General features: G+C 42.1%; 1 protein-coding gene across 4 annotated transcripts in view; it reads left to right on the forward strand.

Moving 5' to 3' along the window:
- The window catches only part of ADCY10 (adenylate cyclase 10), a 105,656-nt gene that overhangs the window by 29,258 nt on the left and 56,419 nt on the right, over positions 1-19,979 (forward strand). For all 4 annotated transcript variants that reach the window (XM_061399400.1, XM_061399399.1, XM_061399401.1 and 1 more), the window contains 8 exons: positions 30-173; positions 2,177-2,382; positions 4,293-4,389; positions 8,443-8,531; positions 10,981-11,172; positions 14,211-14,329; positions 15,545-15,621; positions 17,831-18,020. In XM_061399400.1, coding sequence (XP_061255384.1) covers positions 30-173; positions 2,177-2,382; positions 4,293-4,389; positions 8,443-8,531; positions 10,981-11,172; positions 14,211-14,329; positions 15,545-15,621; positions 17,831-18,020 — 1,114 coding nt within the window. The remainder of the gene's footprint in view (positions 1-29; positions 174-2,176; positions 2,383-4,292; positions 4,390-8,442; positions 8,532-10,980; positions 11,173-14,210; positions 14,330-15,544; positions 15,622-17,830; positions 18,021-19,979) is intronic.

Consider the following 19,979-nt stretch of genomic DNA (forward strand, 5'->3'; position numbering starts at 1 on the left):
GGAGCCCCCAGTGTGTCTGTCTTTTCAAGGTGATGCACTGCTAGCCCTGTGGAAGGTGGAGAGAAAGCAGCTGAAAAACATCATCACAGTGGTCATTAAATGTAGCCTGGAGATTCACGGATTGTTTGAGACCCAGGAGTCTGAAGAAGGCCTGGATATCCGAGTCAAGATAGGTAAGCTTTGGTTGTCCAGTAGTTAAGACAGTCCAGTAGTTAAGAAACTGCACTCCCAATGCAGGGACGACTGGTTTGATCCCTGATCTGGGAATTAAGGATCTCTCTCTCTATATATATATATAGAGAGAGAGAGAGAGACATATATGTAAGCTTTTGAGAAAGAGATGCTATAGCAGTTTGAACATGGGTCCTAACTCCTGAGGAATCGCCCCTCTAAAGAGAAAACAGTGGAACATCATGACTCAGGCCCACCATCAGGTCATGAACTTTGACTAACCTGAAGGTGAATTTTGGTTTCCTCATTTACCAGTTAAGAGAACTCCTAATATCCACCTCATAACTCTTACAAAAAGTAAATTTGAATGGTTAGAATAGTACCTGGCACAACCACTCCACAAAATACTCTTTATCATTACTATTGCTGTTATTAGGTCTTGCTGCTGTCAACAATGATTATTATTAAGCACAGTAGGGAGCAGCTTGTGATTACATAGATTCAACAACGTATTAGGACTAGTCCTCCTCTACTTCATAAGACTCATGTGCAAGAAAAGCCTAAAAGGTCAGCCTGCAACACAGCTCCACTTAATAGAGGGCTTCTTAAATTCATACATACAATAACGATCACCTGTATTTCCATATTGTACTGCAGACATTACTCAGTGTCACTTCTGCTTCACCACAGTCCTGAGGTATAGGCAGTGTGGGATCTATTTCACAGGTGGGAAATGAAATTCTGATAGGTATGAATGATGAGTTACAGCTGGTGCTATTGGTATTCATGTCTACCTAACTGTAAACTTTAGAATTCTTGAATATCAGAGGTGATAAGAAGATGGATCAGGGGTTATCCAGTTAACTGCTCTCAGCTTTCTTTAGGTCAGCAGTCCCCAAATTTTTAGCACCAGGGACTGGTTTTGTGAAAGACAATTTTTCCACGGACTGGCTTGGGGGGATGGTGGTTTTGGGATGATTCAATTGCATTACATTTATTGTAGACTTTATTTCTATTATTATTACATCAGCTCCACCTCAGATCATCGGGCTTTAGATCCCAGAGGTTGAGGACCTCTGCTTTAGGTTATTCAAATTTTCCAAGATTTTTAAATCTTCTGTTAAAAAAAAAATCAAATTTGTTGTAATACTAAATATTTCTTTCCAAGTTACCACCTAGAGAGTTTTGATGTATTATTCTTCTTGAAAAATGATGGGGACCCTTCAGGTGCATACTTAATGGCTATTAAAGAAGAAGTACCAGTATCTTTTAACCAGCCTAGGCATCCATGTACTTCAGAGGAAAAACAGACCCCCTGTAATATGTATATATCAGGGGGATTCAGTCTTGACAAAGTAGCACATCAGAGCAAAGATAAAAAACAACCTTTGATTATGTTAATTATGGTAATTTAAAAGAACTGTGTATCACAGCTCATTTACACATACATTTTTTACATGTCATATTTTAAAACATTCTGTCTTCTGTTGTTTTGGTACCAAAATCTTCAGCTCCCAACCTAAAAACAACTAGAAGACACGATGGAACACTCGACGGTCAAAATACCTGCTCATTTCTCCAACCTTTTCTTGTCTATCTGTTGCCTGAAATTTCACCCTGTTACTTTTTAACTAGAACCTCATCTCTGATAAAATGCAAATCTTTCCCAAACAGAAGTCATTAAAATTGTCCTCTGTATAAATAAGAAGTAGTTTGAAGTATGAATTGAAGAAAAAATAAAATAACTTTCTTTGAGGAGTGATATGGCCATCTAGGGAGCTAAATGTCACAAAAAGGTGGAAAATAAGTAGCTAATTTTCTAGATTCCAGAGCAAAGGTGTTTGGGAAGGCCTGGGCCCAGAAGAGACATTCACTGATTTCTATATAAAATTTTAGAGACTAGACTTTTCTCTGAGATGCTCAAGATTCTGATTGTCCAAGAAGCCATGCTGCTGGGGACTAAGCCAAAACTTCTCATGCAAACCCTTGCTTGCCTTCCTGCCAGGACTGGCTGCTGGCCACATCAGCATGTTGGTCTTTGGAGACGAAACTCGAAACTACTTTTTGGTGATTGGTCAGGCCGTAGATGATGTGCGCCTCGCGCAGAACATGGCACAGGTGAATGACGTCATTCTATCCCCAAACTGCTGGCAGCTCTGTGACAGGAGCATGATTGAAATTGAGAGGATTCCAGATCAGAGAGCAGTTAAGGTAGGTGTGATGCTGCTACTTGTCCAAAGTTCTGCCAGTCCATGCCAGGGGCCTCCTGTCAGAAAAGCCACTGGTTCTATGAAGCTGGCAACTTGGATGGGGTCAGTGTGGGATAGATTGAAAAGTATTAGCCCAGGACATCTCCTCTGGGAGGAGCCAAGCCTGGTGAGTTCAAGAGGAAGTGATCAGGCTTTTCTGTGGTAACTAAAGATGTGGAATTTGGGTATGGAGGCCTTTGGTGGGACTAGTGCCCTTGTTTAATGAAAAATTTCCTGGCTATTCCCTGGGAGCAGAGGGTTGTACAATAGTTTTGGGGGCTGCCATTCGCCCTCAAGTTCTCTCCTCAACACTCCTAACTCAATGCAAGTAATCACAGAGGATGAGAACTGGAGGCGAGCAGGGACAGCAAAGACTATGGAGGGAAAAGAATTTTCCCTGAGCCCTGCCTAGCAGAAAACACTGTAGTTAAGTTGAAGCTGGACTATAAGCAGAACTGTCCCTGGGATATAGCCAATTAGAAAAAGGAAGGAGAGCTCTGCTGCTAACTGAACCAGCAACAGGACCGTTTGGCAGATGGAAAGAATAGATGGTGAATGCATGAAGTTGCCAGCAAAGATGAGAACCCCAAACCATGCCCTATGCATCAGTCTACTCCCCTCCTAGCCTCCCCGACTCACTCTCCCAGTAATACACATCAGGGCTGCATGACCTAGCTGGCTGATAGCAATGCCCCTGCTCCCCCATCTTCTTCGATCATTACTTATATCTTCAAAATTTGTTTTTAATTTTTAAACTTAGACTCACAGCAAAGTTCAGAAACAATAGAGTGTTTCCATATATCCATTAGCCAGCTTCCACAAATGTTAACATTCTTCATAACCAGAGTGCAATAGTCAAAACCTGAAAACTGACATTGGTAGAGTATCATTTCAATTCAGTTCATTCGCTCAGTCATGTCTGACTCTGCGACCCCATGAATCGCAGCACGCCAGGCCTCCCTGTCCATCACCAACTCCCAGAGTTCACCCAGACTCACGTCCATCAAGTCAGTGATGCCATCCAGCCATCTCATCCTCTGTCGTCCCCTTCTCCTCCTGCCCCCAATCCCTCCCAACATCAGAGTCTTTTCCAATGAGTCAACTCTTCACATGACTATTCACTAATTAAAGGCCTTGTTTGGATTTCACCTGTTTTCCCACTAATGTCCTTCGTGAGTTTTCCAGGATTCTATCCATGATCTCACACTGCACTGTTATTTTTAACTTAGTCTCCTGCAATCTGTAAAACAGTTTTTCCTTGTCTTTTATGACCTTGACACTTAACATGAGTATTAATCAGTTATTTTGGTGTATGTTCCTCGATTTTGTTTTGCCTGATAGTTTCTCATTATTGGACTAAAGGTTATCCATTTTTGGAGGCAGAAATATTAAGGAAATAAGGTTGTGCCATTCTCTATGTATCATATCTTGGAGTTGATGATCTTGGTACAAATTTTATTACTGGTGATGTTCCTAATACCTTTTGGGGCATCAGCACCTTTTGTCCTTTTACACTTGTAAGAAAGAAATGGTATGCAGTTTAACCAAGTATTATTTCAATTAAAATATTGTAAAGTAATAAGAAAAAAAAGATGAAAGTTATAAGAGTGGAAGAGTATACAGGTTTGTTCCCTGGAATGGCCTGCTGTGTATATACTGAAGATTGAGATCTTAATGACTAATCAGAGATATTTTTAATGTAATTACATGCAAATTAAAGCTCTCCCCTGTTTAAGTATGCCAGTGTCTGATTATCATGTCTGGGACATTCAACACCCTGCCCTTTCTGTTGAGAAATTATATTCAAAGGACCAGGAAACCCTCAGAATAACCAAAAACTTCTCCCTTTCTCTCTCTCTTTTTTTAATTTAGGTTAATTTCTTAAAACCACCCCCTTCTTTTAACTTTGATGAATTTTTCACAAAGTGTATGGCTTTCATGGATTACTATCCTTCTGGTGACCACAAAAGTAAGTACCCTCTATACTCAAGAGCCATTGCCTCTGCCAGTGGTCCATAGGGTCTTGTACCAATGCCAAGGGCTCCATTACAAGTGCTTGGTTTCTTCAGTTCAGCTCACAGTCCTGCAGCACACAAAGGGGGCCTCCTTCCCATCCCCACAATAGCTGTTCTAAGTAAAGCCTTCCTTCGGTCCTGGGCCTCTCTCTTGGCAATGACTCGTTCCCCTCATCTTCCAAGCATTTGCAAGTCTTCTCCATGATAAAAGGAAGAAAAAAAAACCCTATGACTCCTACTTTTCCCTTCTAACATTCAACACCAGACTTCTCAAGGGTAACCTGTATGTCTCTACCTCTTCTTCTATCCTCTCTTTTATTTATTCACCCAATTGGCATTGATTACATGCACCTTGAGGTGGGGGTGGAGAGCATGTGTTCACCTACTTGTCAGTCTTGAGTCCCTGACATGTAGCTTCTGTCCACTTTTCCCCCTGTCTCCTAGGACCGTTTATGTCAAGGTGTTAATAGCCATCAACTTACCAAACCAGCTGACCTCTCTTCAGGCCTCATAACTAGATGATTGGCTTTACTCTCTTTTCTAGGTATTATCTTCTCCTCGTTCCTTGAGTTCAAGAATATTATTTCCTAGTTTTGCTTTTACCCCTCAAACTACCCATTTTCAGTTCCTGTTCTATTCCTTGAATGTTGATGATTCCAGGAATCTGTCCTGGACTGTCTGGTCTTCTCTACCCGTGTTTTGTGGAACCATTAATCTATGCTGGATTTCCCTATGACTGCAGCTGGGCTGGGACTAGTGTGAGGAATGCAGGACAATTTGGTGATAACAAACTTTAGTACTTCATGAAGTAGACAACCTTCTGCAAAATGGTGTGGAAGGCAAGAAGTAAAGAGTAAAGAACAAGGAAAGGCTAAAGAGTAAAGAACAAGGAAGAGACAAACAAAGTATCTGATTGGCTGGGGTCATATAGTCAGTCTTGTTTGGGGAAAGAAGGCTGGGAGTTGGCTAGGCATTTAGGGATTGGCTGACTATGGTGATTGCATTTCTGGTTAAGTGGAGCGTTTACTGGGACACAAAAATTAATCTAAGTCTTGGTTTGCTGACATGGCATGCTGGATATGGAGCAGCTTGTCCTGGACCTAGAAATTTATTTCAACAATGTCTCAATTCTATGCTACTTATCTTTCTCTGAAACTGTTCCTTTATCCAGACTAGAAACTTCAGAAACATCTTTGAAACATTCTTCTTTGTCACCATTTTTGTGTAGGTCTTGAATATTTTGAACATCACAAATTTAGACTGTAATTTTACAAAACTGCGATAGGTAATGGGATGAGAGGAGTGCTCAGGGGAACTGTAGGCAAATTGACCAGGAAAGGCCAAGAACCCAAAAGCTCCAAGGATGGAGAAAATCTAGTGATAGACTCCTTGAACTGTACCTCATCCCATCTCCTAGATCTTAATCATGCCTTCAATAACTTATTTGGGGCTCTGTAATACCACAGTGTAATTCTGTTACTAACTACCTGGAGTTAGCACAGAGAGGTGGAGTCTTCCATAGGACGTCTCTTATCACCAGCTACAAGCTCTGAGATTAGTAAGTCACCAGCACTTCTGACCAACTGGCTACAAATCCAAGGGTTCTCACAATGCTCTCAAGTTCAATAATTCACTATAATAACTAACAGAACTCAGGAAAGTACTATGCTTATAATTATGGTTTTATTGTAAAGAATACAAATGAGGACCAGTATTGTACTGGTCTCTGAACACATAGGATGAGGTCTGGGAGAGTCCCAAATATGAAGCTTCTTGATTGTCAGGACACATCACGCTCCTTGCACATCAAAGTATTTACCAGCCAGGGAAGCAGAGGTTCACATATTTTATTGGTGGTTTATTAAGTAGGCATGTACTATGAAAAACTGGCCTCATAGTGAAAAGTGAAAGCGTTAGATGTTCAGTCCTGTCTGTCTCTTTTCGACCCCATGGACTGCCTGCCAGGTTCCTCTGTTCATGGAATTCTCCAGGGAAGAATACTGGAATGCGTAGCCATTCCCTTCCCCGGGGGTTCTTCCAGACCCAGGGATTGAACTTGGGTCTCCTGCATTGCAGACAGATTCTTTACCATCTGAACCACCAGGGAAGCCCCACTGGGCTTATAATTGAACTAAATCTCCAGCCCCTTTTCCCTCCTCAGATGTCATGAAGGTTGGCCCTTAACACCTAGTTCAAAGCCACAACCCTCTTAACACATGCTTGGTCTTTGCAGATAGACCCCTATCCTGAGTCATCACATTAGCATAAATTCAGGTGTGGTCCAAAGGACCCACCATGAATAACAGAGACAGTTTCATTATCTGGGAAATTCCAAAGATTTAAAAGTTACTCTGGTATCAGAAGCAAAGACCAGCCAAATTCCTTATTATTTGTCTCTTTCCTGGTAGCTTGGACGGTAAAGCGTCTGCCTACAATGCGGGAGACCTGGGTTCGATCCCTGGGTTGGGAAGATCCCCTGGAGAAGGAAATGGCAACCCACTCCAGTATTCACGCCTGGAAAATCCCATGGACAGAGGAGCCTGGTGGGCTACAGTCCATGGAGTCACAAAGAGTCAGACACGACTGAGCGACTTCTCTTCACTTCATGAGTCCCTTGGATAACAAGGAGATCAAAAGGAATCAACCCTGACTGTCCATTGAGAGGACTAATACTGAAGCTCCAGTACTTTGGCCACCTGACGTGAAAACCCTGATGCTGGGAAAAAGATTGCAGGCAGGAGAAGGGTGAAGGACAGGGAAGCCTGGCATACTGCAATCCATGGGGCTGCAGATAGTCGGATACAACTGAGCAACTGAACAACAAATAACCTTTGTTGCCATAATCGTCTAGACCTTTACAATGCCTGCTCTCTTCCTGAGCTCTTTGCTTCTCTCCACAGTCTGCTCAGCGTCATTTCTTATTAATCTCCAATACTCACATGGGGTCTCATGCCAGTTTAGTCTTTACCAATTCTTTAACATACTCTGCTCATTCTTGACTTTAATCTACATCTGCTGGGCATGGATCCTTCTAGTAAAAAGCCACAAGTTATTCAAGATTCAGTAAAATTCCTAGTTCTCCTTTTAACCCTTTTCTGATTAAACCAGTTTATCTAGACCATTGATTTCTCTGAACGTCTCTGGTCTTTATAATCTATTAGTCCATTTGGTCTTTTTTGTATTTAACTTTTCTATACATATTATACTTGAATGTGTGTAAGTGCCTCCAGGAAAAATTCAGTTTCCTAAGAACTTTTTATTCCCACACAGTGCCTAGCACAGCATTTTAAATATACTAGGTTTTGAATACATTCAATACAAACATTTGCTCCCCAATTTGTATCCTTTTCAGACTCCCCTGTTATTTTTCATCTTTTTCACATTATCGTTATTGTATTCCCTGCTGAAAGCCTATCATAATTTCTTTCCATTATTTTTTGATTTCTTCAAATAGAGTATGGAACAATCAACCATTATAGTGAAAATAATCATAGAGATGATGAAAGACTAGTGCTTTTTTTCCTGGATGAGGAAATAAGAGTCAACCAGGGCAGTGAAGTGACTTGTCCAGAGTCACACAGCAAGTTGGTATCAAACTTGGGATCAGAAGCCAGTCTCCTAAATCTTACTCATGCTGCTCTTTCAACTCAATCATCCCCTGCATGTGTCAGCATTGTCCTCCATTATCATCCCCTCATCTGTTTATTCCCATTACCTGTGACAATACTTTTAGCTCAAGTATAGAGGTGAAAGTCTCCTTAAGTTCTGAAGTGTGATGACATTTAGAACAGGGTTTTGAGCTACATGCAACTGAATTTTGGGAAATCCTCAACTTCTGAGAACGTCTCATTGGCTTTCCCTTGGCCCTATTTGGCTATGAAGTAGCCCAGAGTTTTCTGACCAAACGGTGAAGACCACTGCCCAAGGGATGGGGACTGGGAGGCACCTCTCTCCCACATTGCAGAGCCAAGCTTCCCTTTCTGATCCTACCTCTCCTGCCCTCTTAGACCTCCTGAGGCTTGCTTGCATGCTAGAGTCTGATCCTGAACTGGAGTTGTCCCTACAAAAGTATGTGATGGAAAGCATATTGAAGCAGGTATTTTAATAATTTAATTTATTGACTTTTAGGGTGTCAGGGATCTTGGACAGCTGCTAAGATCAAGAAAATCAGCAGCTTGTAAAATGTTTCATTGGAATAGAAAAGGTGGGACTGACATTCTCCGTGTGTTCAAATCAGAATGTTTTTAAGAATTAAAGGCGGCATTACTCATAATTACACTGTGACAACAGGGGTAAACTGGCCTTATACAACTGGGCAAACTGAAAGTGTCTCAAGCGTATAAGAACACGTCACACACACATGAAAAAGAGCATGTCACATGTCCTTTCTACACGTCACATAGCAAGTGAATGATACTGTTTCTCTTGTCACTTGAATTATATCTTAAGCTTTGAAAGTTAATACAGATAATTAGAACCCTCAGAAGTACCTCCAGCCTTAGAGTTTTCCCTTTTCATTTGCTTGGATCTAGGTTCTTTCAAATGCATTAACTGTTCAAATTATAACTATTTCTCAGCACTCACCATATGCCAGACACTCTACTCTTTCATGTATTTATTCTTCACAATCCTTGGAAGATGTATTTATCCCTTATATATGAGAAAACAGAGACAGAATGATACCATGAACTTTACTGAGATTATAAAGAAATGTAGTTAGGATTTGAACCCTGTTTTCTCTGAACCCTACATTTCTTTCAGAGGCTGTATACATCCTCTCTAATACAATACCTATTTTAATTCTTAATCCTGTCAAAATGCAGTTATGTCCTAAAGGAAATATTTGTGGGATAAGCCTGATCTGTGGGCAGCTGCCTTCACAGTGTGGGTTGAAGAGCTGTCAGAATGCCCCCCGTACCTCTCATTCAATTGAGAAACACTCCCTCTGCTGCTGCTGCTGCTAAGTCGCTTCAGTGGTGTCCACCTCTGTGCGACCCCATAGACGGCAGCCCAAGAGGCTCCCCTGTCCCTGGGATTCTCCAGGCAAGAACACTGGAGTGGGTTGCCATTTCCTTCTCCAGTGCATGAAAGTGAAAAGTGAAAGTGAAGTTGCTTAGTCATGTCCGACTCAGCGACTCCATGGACTGCAGCCTACCAGGCTCCTCCACTCATGAGATTTTCCAGACACTCCCTCTAGTGTCTGCAATTGTTGGCTTCTTTAAGATTTTTGAAGCTCAAGAGAGCCATCCCACTCTTCCCCTCCCTCCCTCTAAGAGATAATATTATGCTTCTTCAGCTGCTACTAGTTGAGAGCAAGGTCTACAGGAAAGGGATATAAGAGAGGTTCTGTGAGTCACTGTGAAAATTGTGAGTAGGAATGACAACCATGGACTAAGCAACAATAGCTAGGGAGCTGAAAGGAGGCAAAAGACAAAGGTTTCACAGCTTTACCAAGGTCTGTCCTTGGACTTAACAAACAAAGATGTGGTTGAATTTTTCAAACCAAAACTCAGAATCCATGGCCTGATGGAATAATTTAATTTCTTTAACATGTTTAGTATTATGTATTTAATATTTATTACTTAAATTCATTTGAAAAATCAAAGAAAATGATCATGTTGCCGAGTAAGAAATTATTAAATCATCTTTTATGAAAAGTACATGAAACCTCAGCTAGATAGGAAGCATGATTCCAAGATTCCCTATACACAATTTCCTTTTTCATCCAGAAGATGTGTTTCATATTTTCAATGGAGAATCTGACACTTTTGTGTTGTCTGGGGGAGAAAAAATGCAGTGCTTCACCCCCATTGTTTTGTTATGTACTTAAATTTAACAAAATTCAGGGCTGATGATATAGGCAGGGATAATTTGGGAAAGACTCACCTTTCCTTTCCCTGTGCCTGTTTTGGATAGACTTGGAGTGAAGATGGGAGCTGAATGAAATACAACACCAAAGAGAGGCAAGGGGGCGCTACAAATAGAAGTCCATAGATTCGGATTTTGTCTGCTACTGTTTTCCCATATGACTTGGAAAGTTTTCTTATCTCTCCGTCCCTCAATTATCTAATTAGTAAAATGAGGATAATGTAATTTTATTTCATTTGAGGATAAAGGAGGACGGAATATGGAAATATTCTGAAAAGTACCTTGCTATAAAATATTAGGTTGAATTATGCCGCATGCTCTTCTTATTCCTAAATTGTTGGAGAGCCGAAAGAAACAGCAGTTCTTTTATTGTCATGGCTCATATTGGCTGAGGGAGCTAGCAGTTGGGGCAAGGGAGTGGTGGCTGGGCAAAAATGAGCAGGCTTGTAAGTTCCTATTGGAAGAGATTTTGATAGTTCATTCCATTTCCATCTTTTTGACTTTCAGCTGGCTCTGCTGTGTTCTACCTCCCAACTTTGATAACTTCAGTTTCCCTAGAGAATCTCAAAAGGCTAGTTCCCTCCCAGTGATAATTTTGGGTGTGGTGGTGATGATATTGGGAGGAAATATCCACTGCCAAGGACACACGTTAAGGAAAGCTTCCCTCTAAATTACAGATTGATGACAAACAGCTTCGGGGTTATTTGTCTGAGCTTCGCCCAGTGACAGTTATGTTTGTGAACCTGATGTTTAAGGACCAAGATAAAGCAGAAGTCATAGGCTCAGCTATTCAGGATGCCTGCGTGCACATTAATTCTGTCCTGAGGGTCTTCCAAGGCCAAATCAACAAAGTCTTCATGTTTGACAAGGTAAATTTCCCACACTAAAGATGTGGAAACCTACCAATAATTTAAGATTAGCATTATGTCCGTGGATTTATGTCCATGGACGGGGGAGAAAGAGAAGGAATAGACATGTTTAACCTAGACCCATCAGTCTTTATTTATAGTCTAATAACAGCCTACATGGTGGATGTGGTGCTCAATGTGTGCTAGGCATTGTTCTCCGCACTTTTACATATATTCTTTCTTCACCTGCCTGCTCTAAGTGGTAGGTATTATGTTATTGTCCCCATTTTACAGAAGAGGGTGTTTAGGTAAAGCTAAGGATAGTGAGACAAAATAAGATTAAGTGGTGGACTGGATTTTCAAACCCAGGTAGTGTGCCTTCTTGGTCTGTGCTCTTAACTACTGTATTCAACTAGCTTTTACTATATGTACATACATCTGGAATCCAGGGTATAATGAGTCTCCCAGAGATTTTTAGGTCAGTCTTCTAGTAACCATCATACCCTGCTGCTGCTGCTGTTCCTGCTAAGTCACTTCAGTCATGTCTGACTCTGTGCGACCCCATAGACGGCAGCCCACCAGGCTCCCCTGTCCCTGGGATTCTCCAGGCAAGAACACCGGAGTGGGTTGCCATTTCCCTCTCCAATGCATGAAAGTGAAAAGTGAAAGTGAAGTCACTCAGTCGTGTCCGACTCTAGTGACTCCATGGACTGCAGCCCACCAGGCTCCTTCGTCCATGGGATTTTCCAGGCAAGAGTACTGGGGTGGGGTGCCATTGCCCTCTCCACCTAGAAGCTGTAATTTCCTATAATCTCCATCTGCCATATGTACACTTCCAGTTCCCCTTTCAGTTCCTTAATTGAGATGGGGTGGGGGTGTCACCTTTAGCTCTCAGTGTTTTCAATCTGCTCTTCATCTGTTCAGAGAAAAATGATGTGATAAATTATCATAGTAGTGCTCATGAGAATTGATTTCACCATCGCAGGTGTTTTTGTATTGTAAGAGCAGAGCACTTAATTACTGCTCCACACTCATTCACTCTCTAATTAAAAAAATACAGTGAGCATTGGTAGTGACGGAAAGCTAGGGCTAGGCTGCAGAGGTAAGAAACTCTCACAGGTTGTCACAGAACCAGGCAGAAATAATTAATTTTTGTATGAAAAAATACTCTGTTCTGTGGGAGTTCTGAGGCAATGGAGACCTCCAGTCCAGTGTAGTCTGATACTTTCTTCATATTCATTCATGAGTATCATCAGAAAAGAGCATAGATGCATAGAGAACAGTTTTTAGTGTCTTGCAGATACTCCAGACAATTCCTGGAGAGACAGTTCCTGGCTCCCACAGTTCCCAGCTGTGTGTCCTTAGCAAGTCATTGAACTTCTCTGAGACTTAGTTTGTTCCTATTTATTTTGTATAAAAATAGGGACGTTATTCAAATGAGGATAGTATTTGCCCAAAATGATTGTTGAAAGTTTTGAAAAATATGTGTGTGAAGCACCTGTTGTGATGCCCAATTCAAGTCAGCACTCAGCAGATGAGAGCTGCTAGTCTCACTGCAGCGTGAGATTTTGCCAAGCCACCAGGCAGAATTTCCAGGCAAAGCAAACCCACCAGTGCCCCAAAGGGGCTACCCTCTAGTCTCTTCACAGACCTGGATTCAGGGCTCCCCCCAACCCCCTGCTCCACCAATGTCACAACAGAACCTAGTGCCAATTAGAATCTGACTCTCAGTCAGATTGGAGAAGGAAATGGCAACCCACTCCAGTATTCTTGCCTAGAAAATTCCATGGACAGAGGAGCCTGGTGGGCTACAGTCCATGGGGTCGCAAAGGGTCGGACATGAGTGCATGACTGAGCACACTCAGTCCGATGGGCTTCCCAGGTGGTTCAGTGGTAAAGAGTCTGCCTGCCAAAGTAGGAGATGCAGGAGACTGCAGGTTTGATCCCTAAGTCGGGAAACTCCCATAGAAGAGGAAATGGCAACTCACTCCAGTATTCTTGCCTAGAAAATCTTGTGGACAGAGGAGCCTGGCAGGCAGAGTCAGACATGAGTTAGTGACTAAGCATGTACTTGGTCAGATTCTTTTTGCAGAGGGTTGAAGAAACTGAGGCATTTTATAGTTCTTTTGCACTTTATCAGGATATAACATACATAGACTCAAATTTTTACCCCATTGACTTTTATTCACTGTGCACTATTTTCTTACAGAAAACAGCATCTGAAGTCATTTTTTAAGGGACTAATAGTGAAAGTGCCAAACTTCAGAGTTTACTGTCTCTTTGAAAGAGTTAACTTTTTGCCAAGAAAAAACACTCCCAGCGCCTTTATCCTTAAGAAAAATGAATAATAACAATATCTGAAGAGAACTTTAGAGTTAATGAGGTGCATGTGTGTATATGTAAATATAACATACTAATTTTTCAGTAACATAACCAACCTCAGCAAGTCTAAGTTTTACCTGTATATAGATTGATAAACTGAAGTTCATAGAGTGTAATTGACTTGTTCAAGTTTCCACACTTGGGAAAGTGGCATGAGAACACATATTTTCTGATCCCAGAGCTGGTGCCTTTTGCTCTGTGCTGCTTTTGGACTTAAACTTAGGACTTTGCAACCCAAGACCTTGGCTACAGTAGAGAGTAGACAGGAGGGTACACTCTCAGGTTCTAGCCCTACTGTTGATGATGCAGGAGAAGTTATATAATGTTTGAAAGTGAAAGTGAAGTCGCTCAGTCGTGTCCGACTCTCTGCGACCCCATGGACTATAGCCTACCAGGCTCCTCTGTCCATTGGATTTTCCAGGCAAGAGTACTGGAGTGGGTTGCCATTTCCTTCTCTAGGGGATCTTCCAGACCCAGGGATTGAACCCAGGTCTCCCACATTGTAGGCAGACGCTTTACCATCTGAGCCACTAGGGAAAACATTGAAATAGGTATATATTTGATGAAATTTGTTTCAGAGAGTGAAAATTGCTGCCCGTCCTCCACTGGGCCATCTAAATGGTCCAGCTTAAAACTAACGGTCCACCAGTTGTGTTTGCTGCCTTTCTCCCTCACAGGGCTGCTCTTTTCTCTGTGTCTTTGGTTTTCCTGGGGAAAAGGCACCTGATGAAATCACTCATGCCTTGGAGAGTGCTGTGGATATATTTGACTTCTGCTCTCAGGTCCACAAAATCCGGTAGGTGTTGACCCTGATTCCATCTGATTCCTGACTCTGTTGTAGGATATAGGGAGACAGGACAAGGGTCAGGGAAGAGGAAGGCGGGAGACTGTCTTTCTGTCTACATTCATTATTTACTGAAGGTACAGGTAGGGTGAGCAAACCCAGCCCTGATGCAGTAGATGGGGGGATGGTTAAGGCCAGGTAGAAAAAGGATACCCCTAACAAATTCAAATGTACCAGAGAGGGTCTAACTGGATTGTCTCTCTATACTTCTGGCTTACTTCCTGGGAGAGGTCATACTCCAAACTATGTTGGAGACCTGAGATGATTTTTAATAACTAAGAGATAAAGTAAGTACTAGGGCTTCCTCATAGCTCAGTCGGTAAAGAATCTGCCTGCAATGCAGGAGACCCAGGTTTGATTCCTGGATTGGGAAGATCCCCTGGAGAAGGAAATGGCAACCCACTCCAGTATTCTAGCCTGAAGAATCCCATGGGTAGAGGAGCCTGGCAGGCTACAGTCCATGGGGTTGCAAGAGTCGGACATGACTTAGTGACTAAACCACCACCACTGATCTGGTCTCAAGATGATCCACTAAGTCAAATTATTAAGATAATGTTTACATTTTTGACCCTGGCTGTCCAAGAGCCCAGTGCCCTCAGGCTCCCCCTGTGTACCCCAATAATCCTGACTTGTGGCCCACTCTGGTCTACTCCAACAGATACCAGCCTTTGCCCTAAGTATTCCATCTTCTCAGCCTCTAGTCATCTGTATATGCAACCATCTTCATGCATTAGAAAAGTTAGTTTTTGATGCCACATAGTTATTTCCTTTCGAAAAAATGACTTAGTTCTTTCTAGCAATCACAAAAGATAGTTAATTTTTTTTTTTTACAACCACAATCATTCTACATTGAAAGTACATTGGGGTGATGAGATTATTTTCCAGAAAAATAGCTCAGATGAATACTTAAAAGTAGCAGAAAAGTGAACTGAGTTATTACTTCTAAGAACTTAGTTCTCTATCTCAAACTGCCCTTCCTTTATGCCTCCAGGCCATGTACAATGGCCCTAACCTAACTACAAAGGGAAGAGTGTTCTTTTTTGAAAACTCTTTCCTACCCCTCCCCCACCCCATTCATCACCATGTCTCCACCCTCCTGGCCTTCTCTGTGTTCATTGTCTTTATCTCTTTCCCCACAACTCTCTTTCTCTTTCTCCCCGGAGCCAGCACTGTTTCCATTGGCGTGACCAGCGGGATTGTCTTCTGTGGAATCGTTGGACACTCTGTGAGGCACGAGTATACAGGTGTGCTGAACTAGCTTATGTCCATCTTTCTTTCAGCAGACATTGTGCCTTGCCACTGAACTGGGTGGGAGGAGGGAAAACAATTAGCGAGACATGGACCCTGTGCTCAAAGGTTTACAGTCTTCCAGATGAAACCAAGCCATAGCGGTTGGTCCCTGGACACCTCCGTGATTACAAAATGTGTATTTCTGGGTCTATGATTGAGTATGAGAAATATGCAGTCTTTAGAGGGGAACCGTGGTAGGCCATGCTTCCCTGGTGGCTCAGATCGTAAAGAATCCACCTGCAATGAGGGAAACCTGGGTTCGATCCCTAGGTTGGGAAGATCCCCTGGAGGAGGGCATGGCAACCCACTCCAGTATTCTTGCCTGGAGAATCCTCATGGACAGAGGAGCCTGGCAGGTTACAACTCATGGGGTCACAAAAGAGTCGGACACAACTGACTGACTAAGCACACACACACAAATGGGAGGCCATAAGCTCAGGGAATGATGGGCCTTTATGTTAATTTCCTGTTAACATTAAACGATTATTCCTTTAAATTCCTGGGATAGATGAGGACTGATTCTTAAAATTATGAATATTGGCATTACTGAAAAATAGCACTAATCTCAAAAGTAAGTAGGTGTTATCTCAAGATTTCACTGCTCTTTCCTGTTCAATCCTATTAGGGTTTTAAATGCTCAGAAATAATACATTTAAAATACTGCATATATGTAAAATACTGAAACAATTATGTCTGAAGTAATACAACTCTGAGATTTTCTTCAAAATAATACAAGGTGGAGAGTGGATGGTTAATGGTTTGGGGGCCTGGGTAATAGATATGTAGACTCATGATACCATGTTTTATTGTATGGTCAAATTTCCCCATAATAAACTGGTTTTAAAAAATGAATATCTTAATCGGGAGTATTCAAGTTTATCTCAAAGTACAACATTTAATACCTAATTAGTAGTAGTATTAATTGAGGGCTTACTAGCAGCCCAGCACTTCACAAAGTTCTTTATGTGTATTAACTCATTAATCTCCATAAACTACCCTCTGAGAGAAGTACTGTTATCAACCCCACTTTACAGATATGAAAACTAAGGCATGGAAGAGTTTAAGTATTTTGCCTAAGTAATTTACACATAGTGGAGGTAGAGCTTAGATCCAAACCTGCATGGCCTGGTTGCAGAGTCTGTGCACTGCAGTGTACTACCTCTTGAAATATCCCCTAAATGAATCCTACAATTTACACCCCTTCCAGCCCTATTTACTTACTCTTACAAAATCAAATGAAGGCTCATGCACAGAAACATACAGACCCAATTTTGTGCCTCCTTTGGAGGTCAGTGGTCCGTGTCCAAGCTTACGTATATCTATCTTAAATAGCAGAAGACCAACTATACCTCATCTGAGAGCCCTCAGGCCCTGCTCACCATCCCACTTAAGAGAATCCTCTCCATATTCAAGGCCCTTCTAATCCTTGAGCAGATCATCCCCTTAGGCTCTCAGATGGCTAGTTAACTCCTGGTATATTCTAAAATGTGGTTTAGTTGCTAAGTTTTGTTATCCAACGCTTATAGCCGTTGGATATATGCTGCTGCTAAGTCACTTCAGTCATGTCCGACTCTGTGCGATCCCAGAGACAGCAGCCCACCAGGCTCCGCTGTCCCTGGGATTCTCCAGGCAAGAACACTGGAGTAGGTTTGCCATTTCCTTCTCCAATGCATGAAAGTGAAAAGTGAAAGTGAAGTTGCTCAGTTGGGTCTGACTCTTAGCGACCCCATGGACTGCAGCCTACCAGGCTCCTCCGTCCATGGGATTTTCCAGGCAAGAGTACTGGAGTGGGGTGCCATTGCCTTCTCCGGGCTGTATATTTGCTATATATATCCATGGGCTATAGCTGGCCAGGCTCCTGTCCATGGGATTTCCTAGGCAAAAATACTGGAGTGGATTGCCATTTCCTTCTCCAGGGGATCTTCCCAACCTAGGAATTGAACCCAGATCTCCTACATTGCAGGCAGATTCTTTACCAACTGAGCTATGAGGGAAGCCATTGGCTAAAGCTGGGTAGTTGAAGGTAAGATTGCTGTGTCATCTGTGAAGGCAAATGGAATAAAGGGTAAAAATGCCATCTGGGGACAATATGCCTTGGATTACACTGAGTTCAATGGCTATTTTCTCCTTGCTTTTTGCCTTTCTCTCTTCTTCCTATTATAGTCATTGGTCAAAAAGTCAACATAGCTGCCAGAATGATGATGTACTATCCAGGAATCGTAACCTGTGACTCTGTCACCTACAATGGCAGCAACCTACCAGCCTACTTTTTTAAAGAGCTTCCAAAGAAAGTCATGAAAGGTGTTGCAGATTCTGGACCAGTGTATCAGTGTTTGGGCCTTAATGAGAAAGTGTGAGTGTGGGACATTGACCTTGCAGTACTTTTTAGTAAAGAAGTGGGAGAATTATGATAGCAAAAACAGTAGGTCACCAATTTCAGATGTGAAGCCATTTCAGAAAATTAAAATCTAGTCCTTCCCAGGCCAAGACCCAGATTTCAAATTCCTTCATCTTCCTCCATCCCACTGATAGTATAACATGGTGGAAGATCCCAGTCTACTGTCAGTTTTCAGACTATGATGGTAATTTATCAAAGGTTGTACAAAAAGAAGAGAGAGTCTTCTCATTTGAGTATCTCTTTGGACTCAGAAGAACCCAATCACCAACCATTAACTATTGATCACTTCAACTGTGTGTTCAGCCATTGATAGGGATTACTCCTCTTCCAGATGCTTAGTGACACACATTCTCCCAAAGCCCAGTTTGGGCTCACTTAGGAGCTGAAAATCCCTCAGTACCTTCCAGTCATTTTCATGGTATGTTCAAATTCCTTGCAATGACACACAAAGTAACCACCTGCCTTTCCTACCTTGTCTTCTCCTATGTCCCTTCCTCTGGGGGTGTCTAAGCGGATTAGCCTCTCTTTCATTCATTCCATCCGCAGTCTACTAGGAAAACCGCAGTCAATTTTTGAAATCCAGCTCAAGGATCTATTCCTTTCTAAAGCTGCCTCTGAAAGCTACCCAATCCCAAGTCCAGCGGTTTAGCTCTCTCCTCTGTGTAACTCTGTAGCGCATTAGAACACTCAAAACAATCACTGACTCAGTGTGCTTTTCACTTCCTATACGGGGAGCTTTTTGAGGATAGTGATTATTTTGTGTTCATTCTTATATCCCCAATGCTTGGTAGGCATTAATAACGATGAATAAATGAATGAACAGCATGGGAAGCTCTATATAGTGGTGCTTGGTGGATGGAAAGTGAAAAGGTATTATTCCTTACATTAGCAAGCTAGAATCTAGGCCTTAAAGGGTCAGATAACAGAATTAGGGCTGTAATTGGTTCAGTGAGTCTTTATTATTCATCTTTGCATTCCCAGGGCTCAGCACTGTTCTTGGCATGTGTAGATCATCAGTAAAATGCTGTTTGAATAAATGAATGAATAATAATTTTTGTGGGCCCTTATTAAATATTAGGGACTTCACCTCAATATCAATTATATGAGGTAGAAACAAACTAATATTAACTCCATTTTATAAATTTAGAAATGGAGACTCAGAGATTTGTTAGACAACTTGTCCATACTCATAAATCTAGTAATTTATGGAGCCACATTGCTTTCAGGTGCCATAGTAATGTTGCATTATAGTTAACCTGGAGAAGGAAATGGCAATCCACTCCAGTACTCTTGCCTGGAAAATCCCATGGACAGAGGAGCCTGGTGGGCTACAGTTCATGGGGTTGCAAAGAGTCAGACATGACTGAGTGCCTAAGTGCATAGTCAACCACAAAATCTCAGGGGTATACAATAGTACATTTTTATTTATATCATGAATATGTGGGGTTCAATTGCTCTTGGCTGGATTTGGCTGATCTTGCCTAGGCTTGTTCATATGCCTCGTGTTGAACAGGTTGTCATCCAGGATGGCTTCAGATAGGATAACTGGGAATTGTGGCTGACATAACTGGGGCAGGGATTCTGTGTATTTCATATTGGTCTGGCCTTCCCTGGTGGCTCAGACGGTAAAGTGTCTGTCTACAATACAGGAGACCCGGGTTCAATCCCTGGGTTGGGAAGATCCCCTAGAGAAGGAAATGGCAATCCACTCCAGTTCTCTTGCCTGAAAAGTCCCATGGACAGAGGAGCCTGGTAGGCTACAGTTCATGGGGTCGCAAAGAGTTGGACACGACTGAGCGACTTCACTTTCACTTTCATATTGGGCTAGCCCAGGGATGTAGTCATGGCAATATCAGAAGAGCAAGAAAGAGCAAGTCCAATGCACAAACATTTTTCAAACCTCTGTGTTATGTT

The sequence above is a fragment of the Bos javanicus genome, chromosome 3, assembly GCF_032452875.1.
Source record: "Bos javanicus breed banteng chromosome 3, ARS-OSU_banteng_1.0, whole genome shotgun sequence".
Lineage (NCBI taxonomy): Eukaryota > Metazoa > Chordata > Mammalia > Artiodactyla > Bovidae > Bos > Bos javanicus.